General features: G+C 58.7%; 2 protein-coding genes across 2 annotated transcripts; both read right to left on the minus strand.

Annotated features, from left to right (window-relative positions):
• Positions 1-3,795: 3,795 nt before the first annotated feature.
• Positions 3,796-8,378, minus strand: CHRNG (cholinergic receptor nicotinic gamma subunit). The gene is made up of 12 exons (XM_039713527.1): positions 8,186-8,378; positions 7,710-7,846; positions 7,563-7,607; positions 7,242-7,351; positions 6,991-7,146; positions 6,665-6,762; positions 5,693-5,896; positions 5,292-5,406; positions 4,909-5,023; positions 4,379-4,583; positions 4,143-4,276; positions 3,796-4,066 (listed from the first exon to the last, which is right to left on the minus strand). Exons 1-12 carry the CDS (start codon positions 8,226-8,228, stop codon positions 3,899-3,901), a joined length of 1,530 nt encoding a protein of 509 aa, XP_039569461.1. The 5' UTR covers positions 8,229-8,378; the 3' UTR covers positions 3,796-3,898.
• Positions 8,379-9,185: 807 nt separating this feature from the next.
• Positions 9,186-13,387, minus strand: CHRND (cholinergic receptor nicotinic delta subunit). Its single transcript, XM_039713528.1, has 12 exons — positions 13,240-13,387; positions 12,310-12,455; positions 12,089-12,133; positions 11,889-11,998; positions 11,618-11,773; positions 11,294-11,409; positions 10,840-11,040; positions 10,403-10,514; positions 10,173-10,287; positions 9,782-9,983; positions 9,559-9,677; positions 9,186-9,472 (listed from the first exon to the last, which is right to left on the minus strand). Exons 1-12 carry the CDS (start codon positions 13,289-13,291, stop codon positions 9,290-9,292), a joined length of 1,557 nt encoding a protein of 518 aa, XP_039569462.1. The 5' UTR covers positions 13,292-13,387; the 3' UTR covers positions 9,186-9,289.
• Positions 13,388-13,674: the final 287 nt, after the last annotated feature.

Here is a 13,674-nt window from a genome sequence, read left to right on the forward strand (position 1 = left end):
ACTGCTTCTGGTGTGCACTGGGGTTTGTAAGTCTCTGGCCACCTGGGAAACTGGGCCCCCACTGGTTTAGCAGAAGAGGGGGATGGCCCAGCCTGCTGCTCATAGCTGCGTGACAGCTGTGACCAGAAGAGGGGCTGGGAGTGACCCCCTGTCCTCCGGGGTGAGCTTCAAATGATGGGTTGCTGCCTGGAAAGCCAGCATGGCTGCAATTTGGATGCCACGGAAACAATAGGAGCTAATTATTTCCTCTGATTCTGCTTGACTACAACACTAATTGTACTCATTAACAGCTCCAGCCTTTTCTCCTTTTCCTTGGGGAATCGCACAATTGTCTTTCATTTTTAATGGAGCCTTTGCCTTGGGCCCAGGAGGGGAGGCTGTGGCCAGTGCTGGGGCACATCTCCTGCCCCATGTGCTCTGTGCAGTCCCCCAGGAGAAGGGGCTGCTTGGGCCAAGCTGCTCGTGACTGCAGAGCCAGCAGCCCGTGTCTGGGACAATTACCAGCCTTGGAGCCTGGGAGACATTCAGCCTCATGACTCCAATTGCAAATTCCTTGTCTTACTATTGAAGTCTAGATTGAAAGCAGCCAAGACTGGCAGAGAAAAGAGTTTAAAACATTCAGTCTTCTGAAGGGTTTGTTTTCTTTGTTGAGAGTGTCAGTTCTAGGCTGTCTCTAGGGACATTCCTTGCACTGACAGCAATGACTGAGTGCTCTCCATGGTCAGGCAGTTAGCATCTGGCTGGGCAGGGAGCAGGGCTGTTCCCCAAACTGTAGTGGCATCCCTCTCTGTGTTCCTGCAGACCCACGGTCCTGTTCCTGCTTTTGGCACTTGTCACCAGCTCTCAACCAAATGCTCTTTTTCAGACACGGTTTGTTTTCCCTGCTGCAAGCAGGTACTACTATGGCTGCTATTTAAGATTCCTTTTAAATACAACTCTCCCCTGCTGTTCTCCAGTATTTGTTAGGGGGGATTTAGTTGTAATTGCATTTTGGCAATCTAAGCAAAAATAGCCTTACAAGGCAGGGCTGAAATATTAGCTGCAGGTTCCTTTTATTCTCAGCACATTTAGCTTTTTGCAGATGACATCACTTAGGGCTTTATCCTGTTGTTGTGCCCAGCTGTGCGTCATGTCCACCTCTGTTATTTTGTGTACTCGCCCACTTCTCGCCTCTGATGCCCCTTGTCTGAGCTGGTGCTGATGAGTGCAGGCTTGCTATTAAATCTGAAAATGCTGTGGTCCTGCTGTGCTCGCCCTCAAACACGCTTTGTGAGTGAGCTGTGGAAGAGCCCTTTCCAGGGAGGCTGCTCCTCTCCTCCCTCTGCCTCCGTGGTTGAGATTTAGAGGAACTTGGCACATGTTCCGCTTGCTCAGCCTTGAAGAGAGTGAGCTGGCTGGGTGTGGAGTTTAAGGCTACTTTTCCTGAGGTCAGGAAAAAAGCAGTGGTTGATCAGTGCCAAGCCAGGGGACTTCTATAGCCTGGAGGGGGATGGAGCCAGACTGGTTTTTGAGCTGGACTTTTGGTTTGTGGTCCGCTGTGTCCTGTTAATGAGAATGGTGAAAACACCGGTATGAGGTTGTTTGGGAAGGGAAGGAGCTTCTGTTGAGCTCTAGAAAAAGGTTTCAGATCCTCTTCATTCAGGAAGGAAGCCTCTAGCCATGGGAGCACCAAATCTGCAGTGAGTCAAGACCTTTCCTGTTTTCGTTATCCCAAAGGCTTTGAACACTCTTGAACTTTAAATCCCTGCAAATTGGCCTTTGGGGAAACTGGAAGATCTTTGAGCCCTGGAGCTCAAGAAAGAGTATTCCCTTGAGTTCTTTCCTAAGGGGATGCTGAACTGTGGTGGCCCTGGGTGATTTTGGCTACAGCTGCTCTGATGGGCACTGATGACTCTTCCCAGCCCCCAGAGAGAAAGGAGCTCTCCGTGGAGGGGAGCAGTTGGAGGATGATGTTGTCTTAGTGCTTCCTGATGGGGTGTGGGCACAGGAGGCTGATACTGGGCTGAGGAAGCTTTTCCTCTCACTACACTCCCCCCATAACCTTGGAGGGACCTACAAGGTGTTCCCCCACCAGATCCTGCGAGGCACATCTGCTGCCCAAGATGTGTGACATACAGCTCTTGCTTTTGTTCTTGTCTCTGGAATGATATACCACAGAGATCTCCTGAAAGCTCATAAAACCGCTGCTTGGAGATGGTGGAGTGTGATCTCAGTTACGTGCTCCTAGCAGGCTGGAAGAGCTCATCTGTTCCCATTTGTGCTGTATGGACCTGCTGGAGCCTGAGCTCACTGGAAGAAGCATCCCTAGAGAGGTAAGAAGTAGGTGACAGTACCCAGCCCTGGAGATTGGCAGCAGGACAATAGGGACCCAGTAATCAATGGGAAATGGCCAGGCAAAGACAGACCAGAATTCATTAATTATGCATCTTCTTGGGGACAGAAGATAGAGCCTGGGGGCTGCAGAATGCCTCGTGCTCTGGTTTGGGCAGCTTATGGCAGCTTCTGGCCCGTGCAGGGCTGGGGACACTGGGACAGGAGGGTCTGTCCCTTCAGCCACTGAGAGGACATGGCTGTGGCAGGACAGCAGTACTGCACAGTACCATCACCTACCAGCAAGACTGGCCAGGAGTACAGTGCCCCAGGACCTGCTCACCTCACCTGGGTCACGGCCATGGGAGGTGACCCAGGCAGGGGACAGGACCCAGCCAAGGTCCTCTGAGCACCACTTCCTGACAGGGGTGAGCACCATCCCCACCTCCTTCAAGGTGCCAGCTGGGAGCTCCATATTCACCTGCTGTTGGTGCTGTGGGCACCACATGTCTTGTAGGGATAGGGCAGGAAAAGCCACCCTTCAGAAAGCAGCAGCAGGCTGGCACAGCCCCGAGTGGTTCTGGGCCATGACCAGGCTGCAGATGCCCAAGAAGTGATGTTTCAGCTGCTGTGTGTTTTCCTCCCACCCCATCCATGCCCACAGTGCCCTCACCCCTGTCAGACAGTGCCAGGGGTGGTTGTGGGCAGTAACCAACTGGTTTTCTCCCAGCAGCAGCAGAGGCAGCCGGTGCTGGGGCTGTGAGGCTGATGCACGTCCTGGAGCCAGGCGCAGGTGACACGAGCTGGATCACAGAGCAGCAGATGCTGCTTGCCACCATTCCCAGGCTGACCTCTCTCATCTCCCCTGCCAGCAGGGACAAAGCCAGGGGGCCCCAGAGGTCACTGAGGGGCACAGGGGGATGCAGCACTGCTAGGATGGGGGAAGGGGCTGTGCTTGACGGAGATGATCCCACAGGGCAAGGAAGGCTGCTGGGGGAGGGAGCTGTGCTGATGCTCCCAGCAGGATGGATGCCATGGGGCACACATCCCTGAGGGTGTTTGGGGGGCTGGTGGCCCAGTCTTCCCATCTCAAGCTGCTTGCTAGGGATAAAGGGACAGCACTTCAGCTGTCCCCAAGACCCACAGTCAGAGCATAAACTGAGGGAAGAATTAGCTGCCACCAATCCCATCCATAGCTCCATTTTTGCATCAGAACGGGCAGCTGTAGCTGTAATTCCTGCCCCACTATTATGGGATAACTGTATTCCCATTTGTCCTGGGCTGGAATTTGTAAATTTGCAGTGGGGTGATGTAGCTCTTGCTGCCAGCACTGCTGCATGGCCTGTTAGATGTCTGACTCTGTTCCAGTTTCCCCATGCCCCATCCCACAGGGCTGTGCAGCCTTAGAGGTGTGTGGCCAGCCTGCACAGGGTGTACATCCAGCCTCTGAGGCAGGTGGGCATGGAGCAGAGATGGAATGGAGGCTTGCACGATTTGGGGGTTTTATTTCCATATTCAGCACAGCATGAGCACACCATCTTCCTCCTTCCCCCATCTCCACCCCTTGGCTGGCAGGCACCTGTGAGCATCACTGTGGCAGGTACTGCTTGGGGTCCCCAGGGAAGGGCAGGGCGGGTGCCTGGTTGAAGTGAGCCACGAGGAAGATTCCAACAGTGCCACACACAAAGAGGGAGGCCATGATGAAGAAGCAGACACGGTCGATCACCTGTCCCACCATCATCCACTCTTCGCTCTCCTGCCAGTGCACAGGAAGGGTGAGGGCTGTGCCCACTGCCCCCCATGCAGCTCCCTCTCCCCCAGCTCTCACTCACGCTGCTGAAGTCGTTCTGCTCCCGTGTGGCATTGGCGATGTAGTTGCAGGCATCCACACAGGCGCGGATCTCGGGACCTGCCTCCTCCAGGCTCTGGCAGAAGTCCTGGGTACTGCCACTCTCCAGACCACGTCCTGTGAGTAGCAGAGCCAGCACAGCGGGCACCAGCAAGCGCTCAGCCGCCTGGCACAAAGCCCAACTTCACAGGGAGGTGCCAACCCCCCGGGGTCACTCACCAATCTTGTCCAGCACAGTTTTCATCAGCCCATCTCTTTCCTTCTGCTTCTCAAAGAGCAGCTCAGTCCTGGCTTTCCAGAGCATGTACTCATCAGCTTTCACCATGAGCCCCAGGGAGCTGCGTCTGCGGATGGCTTGTGGAGGCCCTGGGGTCTCCTCTGGCACGGCCATGCCCAGGTAGCGGGGCAGGAGGTGCAGGAACACCTGGGCATAGTGTCACTTGTGGGGATCCACACAGCACAAGTCCTCCTCACACTGCCCAGAGCACCCAATGGGTGTGACTGGTTTCCCTGGCATTGCTTGGAGCATGGTGCTATTGGGATGTTGGCACCTGCTGCTCCCCAGTGTTAGGAGTGCCTTGGTGGCACAGTCTGGTCCATTGGGGACCTCTGGGACCTTCTCTTTGTGCTGGGACTTGCACTCAGAGGAAGGCATGCCGGCCACCTTACTCTGCAAGGGACATGGCCTTGATCCCCAAATGCCCATCCCACTCCCCCTGTATAAAGGGTAGGGGGATGGTGGCAGGTACCTGGCGCACTCTCTGGGACATGGCGTGAGTGTTGGGCGTTCTCAGGGAGACGTTGAGGACAATGACAGCATTCACCACAATCACCACTGTCACCACCATGAGGAAGGTCAGGTATCTGGGGAGGGGGCACAGAGACTCAGTAGGGCTGCTGGGTCACAAGCTATGGTCCTGCAAGGTCCTTCTCTGTGCCCTCCTGCTGGTGGGAGTTGGTGACAGGCAGTGAAACACGGGCAAGTGACAGCCCTGTGTCAGCCCCATCTGGGCTGGGGGTTATTTCTGTAGCAAAGTCCTGTCCCTGGGCACTGTCTGCTCCACAGCACCTGAGACCCTGCTGGCACAGTGTGACAAGAGGGCTGGCACCCCTTTATCCCAATGTCACTTACTTTCCAATGAGAGGCACAGCCTGGGATGTCTCAGGCACCTTCTGGGCAATGAGGAAGAGGAAGACAGTCTGGGCCAGGAGAACATTGATGGAGACGGTGCATTTCTGCCCACCCGCTGCCAAGGAGGGGGAAAGGCAGAGTTTAGCACTGGGTAGTGCTGTGGGCATTGCCCTCCTAAGGCAAAAAACCCCCACCCAAAAGCTGAATTAGACAAGTCTTGCCTTGAGGCATTAACTATGGGATACAGAGAAGTTTACACACTTTTCCCAATCCAAATTCTACAGCAGTGGGTGAGAGATGATACTGATGGTCCCCAAGCACAGAGGGGATGAGGAGCCCTTCCTGGAGTGTTGCTGCCCTTGCACACCCCCATGCCCCCAGGGGGCACAGTCCCATTGTACCTTTGGCGGGCAGGAAGTAGACGAGCACAGCCATGGCAGAGATGAGGACACAGGGCACGATGATGTTGATGATGTAGAAGAGTGGCTTGCGCTGGATGATGAGGTAGAAGATGATCTGCTGGTACTGGATGTCATCTGGGGTGAAGTGCTCCGAGTTGATGATCTTCCGAGCGGGGCGGTGCTTGATGGCCCATTCGCCATTCTCTGCATCGTGTGGTGCCAGGTGAGTCCACTGTCCCCACAGGGGTGCTGGGCCTCCAGACCCCCAGTGCAGGGAGGAAGGGGAGGACTGGTGACTGGCACGGGCACCCAGGCTGTGCACAGTGCTAGAGCCACTTGTGAGGGAGATGAGCACTGTGGAACGTGCCAGGGTGCCTGGGCAAAACACCCCAAAAAGCAGCTGGATGGGGCAGCTGGGCACATATGGGACACCTTTAACACCTTGGGGGCTCCCAGGGCTATGGCTGTGGGGCTGGGATTCCCCCATCTCCCCATTTCCACAGTGCCACAGAGGGAAGCCAAGCATGACACTGGGTGACAGCACACTGCTCTCTCGTGCTCTCCACGGGAGCGATAGATTTTTTCCCAGTCAAGATCGCAACTCAGGCCGGTAATGAAAAAATAAATCTCGCTGCCCGAAAAGCATTTTGTTCCTTCAATATGCAATTAAAATGTGATGGAAAACGTCATTGTTTGGCCATGACAGCTACGTTCCCAGCATCAATCAAGCTTGCAGGAGCAGTGCTCTCCGGCAGCAGCTGCAGGCTGCAAGAGCCCCGAGCTGGGGGGGTTAGAAAAACAAATCTCTCCCACACTCCTGCTTCCACTAATAACTTAAGTGCCCATGTAATGGTGGGAGCTGCTAATAGTCCCTGCAGCCCTGCTTTTGGCAGCCAGCAGTGTAGCAGCAGACCTGCTGGATGTCCCCTGTGGTGGGACACCCTTGTGCATTGGCTGTGGCTGCAGTGTTACCTGTGAAAGCCTCGGGGTCGATAAAGATCCACTCCACAGTCTGGCCATCCTCCACTGTCAGCAGCAGGTTGATTTCATTGGCACTGTACGTCTGGGACCTGGGGAGAGACAAGGTGGTGGCACAGGCTGGCATGCAGCAAGCTGGATGGGCAAGGGGTGCCAGTGTGGCACCTCCAGCCCTTCCCTGGGGTGCCTGGCTTGTCAGTGGTGCCTCCTGCTAAGTGGCAGGGGACAGGCAGGTGGCACTTATCTCCCCAGGGGCAAAGGTGGGCATCCCACGCTAATCCCTGTGTCCCAGGAGGAGCTGCCATGGTGCCCACGCTCACTGGAAGACCATGGTGCAGTTCTGCCAGTCGAAGGGGAAGTAGGTGACGTGGATGACGCAGACGCTGCGGTAGATGGCCGGTGGCAGCCAGTAGATGCTGCCATCAGGGGACACCAGCACGTTGGTGTAGAGGGTGATTTCAAATGTCCCGTCGATGCTGGGGGGGAAAAGGATGAGCTCAGCTCCAAACTATGCCTGGGAGGCAGCTGCCAGTCTTATGAGGGGACGTGTCCCCATTGCCCTGTCACCTACTTGTTCTCCAGGACGATGTCTGGCAGCCAGACCATGGTGGAGGGCACCCTCAGCAGCTGGATGTCGTCGTATTTCTTGGGGTCCCAGCTCAGGCGATAATCAGACCATTGCTGGGAGAAGGAGAGATGAGGAGGAGGGGTCATGCAGCCCCCCAGGATGAAAGAGGTTGTGAGCTGCCTGTGCTATACTGCCCACAAAACGGGCTCATTTGGGGGTGCCCACAAAAGAGGGTGCAGGTTACAGTGGCAGCCCCTCATGGGGTGCCACCCTGATATGCAAACATGGCTGGGCATGATCCTGCCTAGAGGGGAGGGGTCTCACCATCTCGATCCAGACGTTGGTGGTGAGGGTCTCCTCCCGTTCATTCTGGCAGGGAAGGAATGAGGGAGATGGCTTTAGTGCCCTGCCTTCTGCCCCACAAGTGGGGGCAAATTCTGTCCCACTGGGGGTACCCGGGGGGTCTCTCACCAGGGAGATGAGGTTGGTGAGGGTGAGCTTGAGGGAGACATCGATGATCTCATCCCCCCGGGCCGGGCGCAGTTGTTGATTGTAGTTGGACATGAGGTCCTGCAGCAGCTTTTCCTCCTGGTTCCTGCAGCTCACACCTGGGAGGGCACACGCCGTGTGACACCCCGGATGGAAGGCAGTGGGGTCACTGAGGGTCCCCAGACCCGAAATGCTGGGGGGGGAGGCACAGGGTGCACGGGGAAGGGATGCCCGGGCGTGTGTCGCTGCTCCGCGATCCTGGCAGCCCCGCCGGTGCCCAGGCAGGGGCTGTGACCCCGGCCCGCCCTCACCCAGCTCACCGGGACCTCTCCAGGGCAGGACACGGGGCTGCCAGCACAGGGACAGCCCGGTGCCAGCTTGGCACGGACTGCCAGGGGTGACAAACCCAGGTGCACAGGTGGGGTGCCCAGGTGCCCTCCAGGGCGGGCAGACCTTACCTGCCAGGGCGCAGAGGACGAGCAGGAGCCCAAGGCCGCGCATGGCGGTGCCCGGGCCGGGGGCTGCGCTCCGCTCGGCCGCCGGCGCCGGCGCGTTCTGGGCCTGGCGCCCGCTGGGACAGGACAGCTGTCCCCTGCCACCTCAGCTGTTCCATCAGCCACGGGGGCCCGGGAGCGACGCGTGACCACCCACTTCCCCCGCCGGTGGGGCGATGTCACTTCGCTGGGAAGCTCCTGTGGCATTTTGTGGCGGAGAGGTTGGGACTGGGGCAAGGGGCAAAATGAGCTCTGTGCCTTGGGTTCCCCGTGTCTCCCATAAAGGGGGGCATCTCCTTGCAGGTTATGGGAAAGGGGTGCCCCCCTGCCAGCACATCGTGTCCCTGCCACGGCAGTAGCTGCCCCCGGAATACAGAGTGGGGAAGGGACAGGCAAGTCCCACCACATCAGGCTGGGGAGTGATGCCCCCCCCGGGGGTTCAAATCCTTCAGCCCCTGTGTAGGAGGATCACAGGGAGAGGGGGATGGGGGTACAGGGGTGTGGTGAGATTCCTGGCTCAGTGGAGAGGATGTGACAGCTGTCCTGGGGCACTGCCGGTGGGGGCATGTCAGAGGTGTCCCCTGAAACCAGAGCCCTGGCATGCCACTGCTGAGCTGGGGAAGGAGACACCTCTCTGGGCCCCCTGCCTTGCTCTGTGGGGTGGGCTGTGCTGGGGGGACACTGTGGGGGATCGTGGGGGCAGGGGAGAATTGTGGGCACTGATGGAATCTCTGCCAACTGCAGTGGGTCTGCAGGGGATGGTGCCATGCTGGGGGCCAACTCCTTCCCCAGCCCATCCTGCCCCAAGTGCCCAGCCCACAGGGGTAGCAGGGCCAGTGCCACCACACCCCTTCTGGCCACAGCTGGGGTCCACCATGCTCAGGACATCCAACAACACCCATTCCCTGGGTGGGCACCCCAGGACACACACAGTGTTCAGGCTGGGCATTGTGCCCATTGGGGCACAACGAGGGCAGCCACCAGTTCAGTGCCCCATGGCAAGAAGCTTTATTTTCCCAGAACAAGACAGGTGGGGGAGAGGCTGGCTCACAGGGTCCCCACAGCCCCCTAGATGAAGCGCTTGTTCTCCTCCCGGTAGTCGTAGGGGTCTCCAGCAAAGGGCAGTGGTGGTGGGTGGTTGTAGATGCCCATGAGGAAGATCCAGAGGGTGCCCACCACCAGCGTGGGGGTGATGATGAAGAAGCACAGGCGGTCCAGGGTCCGGGCCACACGGTTCCAGTTGTCGATCTCCTGTGGAGAGAGCCAGCAGCCAGGCAGTGTGGGGGCACAGTGGGCACAGGGAGCTCCCCCTGCCCTCCCAGTGCCCATGTCCCCACCTCATTGTAGCTGTTTTCATCCCTCATGTGCTTGACAATGTAGTTGGCATTGTCGATGACGGGTTTCATGTGCTCGTAGGGCTGCTCCTCCCCCGAGTCCATGCCCAGCGGCACCAAGCCTGGGGATGAGGGGGGGTGTGAGATGTGCCCCGAAGGGCTGCCAGCCCTGGAGACCCAGCCCCGCCACCCGTCCCTCTGTCCCCGCAGAGGGGCTGTGGCTCACGGGCAGGGGTGACGCGGCTGGTCAGCCCGTGCCGCTCCGACTGCTTCTCGAACATGAGCTCGCTGCGGGACTTGACGCTGAAGTATTCCTCTGCCTTGGCGATGTAGCCGGCCGAGCTGCAGCGCCGGATGCACGGCGCGCCCGCCGGGCTCTCGGTCGGCTGTGTCATGCCCAGCAGCCGGGGCAGGCTCTCCAGGAAGACCTGGGACACAAGAGGGAGTGTCGTCCCTTGGCCGCTTCCCCAGTGTGTTGATAACTTGTCTCCACTTTCTGCCCACAAACTCCATGTGGCACAGATGCAATGCCAGGGCCCTGCTGTCCCATGCCCTCTGTGGGGTCAGTGTGACCCTGTGCCCAGCAGTGCACCCACCCCTGCCCACACCCCGCTCACCTCTCTGACCCAGTCAGACATGACGTGGGTGCTGGGGGTGCGGAAGTGGAAGTTGAGGACCACGACGGAGATGATCACCACGGCTGTCACCAGAAGCATGATAAAAAGCAGATACCTGGCAGGGAGCATGGTCTTGGAGCTGGCATTGCCACAGGGACTGGGCACAGGCAGAGCTGCCCTCTGGCACCACAGGACTCCACAATGTCCCCTCTGTGGTGCTCAGGACTCACTTGCCAATGAGGGGGATGGCGTGGGAAGTGGCAGGCAGACGCTGGGAGATCAGCAGGAGGAAGACAGACTGGGCCAGGAGCACTGAGATTACCAGGGTCATCTTCTCACCACCTGGAGAACAGGTAAGCTCAAGGCAAACCTTGCCCCAGGTGCCTCTAGCAGAGTCCCCAGTGCCAGGGTTGTCCTTGCAGTGTCCCATGATACAGTGCCCCACAAGGGCTTTGTTATGGGAGTACCCTGGGGGCCCACATGGGATATCCCGTGCCCAAGTGCATCTCTGCCAGGATGCCTGGCTGGGGTGATGGTGTTCTACTGGGGATATTCCAGTTCTAGGATGCCCTCATGCTGGGCATTGGGCTGTTGCCTGGTGCAGGTGTGGGACACAGAGGTGGATGTGTCTGCCATTACTGGCACACATGCCACAGGGCTCACTCACTGTCGGCGGGCAGGTAGAAGACGAGGATGACCATGAAGGCGATGAGGATGCAGGGTATGACGATGTTGATGACGTAGAAGAGCGGCTTGCGTTTGATGATGAGGTAGAACGTGATGTCCTGGTGCTCACTGGTGTCCGGGGGAATGTCAGGGTAGATGTTCTTGCGGGCTGGGCGGTGGATGATTTCCCATTCCCCATTCTCTGCCAGGGCACAGGGGACAGCACACGGCATGGGGGACACCTGCCATGACCATCCTCACCACGTTCCCTAGCACCAGCTTCCCTCCTCAGGGTGTGGATAGCATTCCAAGGTGGAATGAGTGCTAGGATGCCAAAGCCCCAGGTAATGAAGCTTCTCCATGGCAGTGTGCCCCCACTCCAGAATGCCCCCCTGCCCATGACCTTTACAGGGCGTCCCACTGCCACAGGCCATGACAGAGAGGACCAGCATTACCTGTGAAGCCTTCGGGGTCAATGATGATCCACTCCACTGGATAAGACCTCCCTGTGTCTGGGTCACTGTCCGTCTTCAAGTGTATGTTGATCTCCAGGGCACTGTATGCCAGCGACCTGGACCACAGCCAGGGGGTGAGACAGTGAGGGGCTGCTGGGTACCCACCACCCACCCCACCCTGACCTCCAGCATGATGGACTTAGGCCACCAAGTCACCTACAGACCCCCACCTTGCTGCACCTCGACAGCAAGGGGAGGCACTGGCAGCAGAAGCACCCTGGCATGCCATGGCCACATTGCTGCCCTGACCCAGCCACGCAGCACCTGAATCTGAGGGAGCAGTTCTGCCAGTCGAAGGGGAAGAAGTCCACGTTGATGAGGCAGGTGCTGCGGAAGATGGCGGGTGGCAGCCAGTAGACGTAGCCCGTGTCGTAGATGAGGACGTTGCAGTAGTAGGCGACCTCGAAGAGCCCATCATTGCTGTGCCAGCAGGGAGACAAGGTCATGGCACGGCTGGGAAGGGGCCAGGGCAGCCCTGGACATGCACTGGGAACAGTTCAGAAGGACTGGGAGGGGAAATTGAGGAACAGCTCACTTGTTCTCCAGGACTATCTCCGGCAGCCACAGCATGTCTGGCGGCAGGCGGAGCACCTCAACGCCCCCAAACTCAGACTTGTTCCACTGCAGGCGGTAATCGGTCCAGCCCTGGAGGGGAGGGTCCTCAGGTCACTGCCTCACCGTGCTGGGCCGCCCCGTGGTGGCACAACTGATGCTGTGACACCTGTCCCTACTCACATGCTCCAGCCATACGTTGGTGGTGAGCGTCTCGTCCACCTCTTTCTGCAAACAGCAACATGGGGCAGTGAGATGCCAGGGTGTGCCCCCAGCCCAGGACCCCCAGTCCTCACCAGCCAGGGTTGGAACAGCAGCCTCAGGTTTCCCCCACTGCAACCAGCCCTAGGGGTGAGGCATGGCTGGGGGACACCCCACAGTGGGCCCTGCCCACTGGGACTCACCAGTGAGATGAGGTTGGAGAGGGTGAGGGCCAGGTAGACATCCACAACCTCATCAGTGGAGACCACAGGGCGCAACTCTTTGTCATAGCCCTTCTCCTCAAACAGGTGGTGGATGAGCCGCTCCTCCTGGTTCACGCAGAGCCCACCTGGGGGTGTGGGGTCAGGCAAACCAGGGGGTTCAGGGGTTACTGGGCCCAGTGCCACCCCCTGGGATGCTCGGCAAGGGCAGGGTGGTATAAGAATAGAGGGGAGAGGAAGAGGCCAGGACACTGCATGTCTGTGCTGCACAGGAGAACAGACATGGACGTGCAGGAATGACAGACACGTGGGAGCACATGGTCACACATGGTCACGGGACGAGGACGTGGGCACAGACGCAGAGGGACACACAGATACAAACCCAGCGCAGAGAGGGACACAGACACGAGACATTTGGATACAGGCGTGGTGGAACTGTGCACGTAGGTGGCTGTACACACAGAACACACATGGACTCATGGACAAGGACCCAGTGTGTGCAGGGACACCTGAATGGTGGTCATGCATTCAGCACAGACAGACACAGGGACACATGGATACAGTGACACTGTGCACTGACAGCACATGGCCCGGGTAGGGACATGGCTCTGGGTGACACAGCCAGGAAAGAAGCACAAAGCACACACAGTGAGTGGACTCTGCCAGGCAACATCCAAAATGCAGCCCTGGGGACCCTGGTGCCCAGTTTGGACCCTGCGCACAGCCAGGGAAGAAACACAAAGGACACGCAGTGAGCAGGCAAATATCCAAAATGCAGCCCTGGGGACCCTGGTGCCCAGTTTGGACCCTGCCACCATCATCCTCCACCAACCCCAGAGAGAGGACCCGTAACCCCCTGGGCACCCCATGCAGCAGAGCAGCAGGGCACCCCATGACCCAGACCCTGCTCACCCGACAGCATCAGTGCCCCGAGCAGGGCCAGCTGCTGCAGCAGGCTCCCCATGCCGTGCCCGCGGTGCCCTCACGCCGTGCCAGGCCCTGGCTGCCTCCCTGCCTGGCCTGGCTGAGCGGATGTCCGGCTGCCGGAGGGAGTGGGAGATGGATGGTGCCAGGTGCTGAGGGGGAAGGGTACCGGCACCACAGAGCTGCTCCAGCCCCTCTCTTCCGGCACCCCCACGTGCAGGGAAGGGGAGATGGGCAGGCACAGCTGGCCTTGCTGTCCCCACGGGTGTCAGCCCATCACCCTGAGCCTGGGCACCGCAGCACAGGCACTGCTGGGCACGGGGGCAGCGCCCCTGCCCTGCTGCTCAGCAGTCCCAGTGATGCTGCTCAGAGTGGCAGGATCCCCACAGCAGGGTCCCCAGGGTGCCCACTGATGCCCAAGCA

Source organism: Passer montanus, unplaced genomic scaffold, assembly GCF_014805655.1.
Source record: "Passer montanus isolate IOZ18808 unplaced genomic scaffold, ASM1480565v1 scaffold29, whole genome shotgun sequence".
In the NCBI taxonomy this organism is placed as follows: Eukaryota; Metazoa; Chordata; class Aves; order Passeriformes; family Passeridae; genus Passer; species Passer montanus.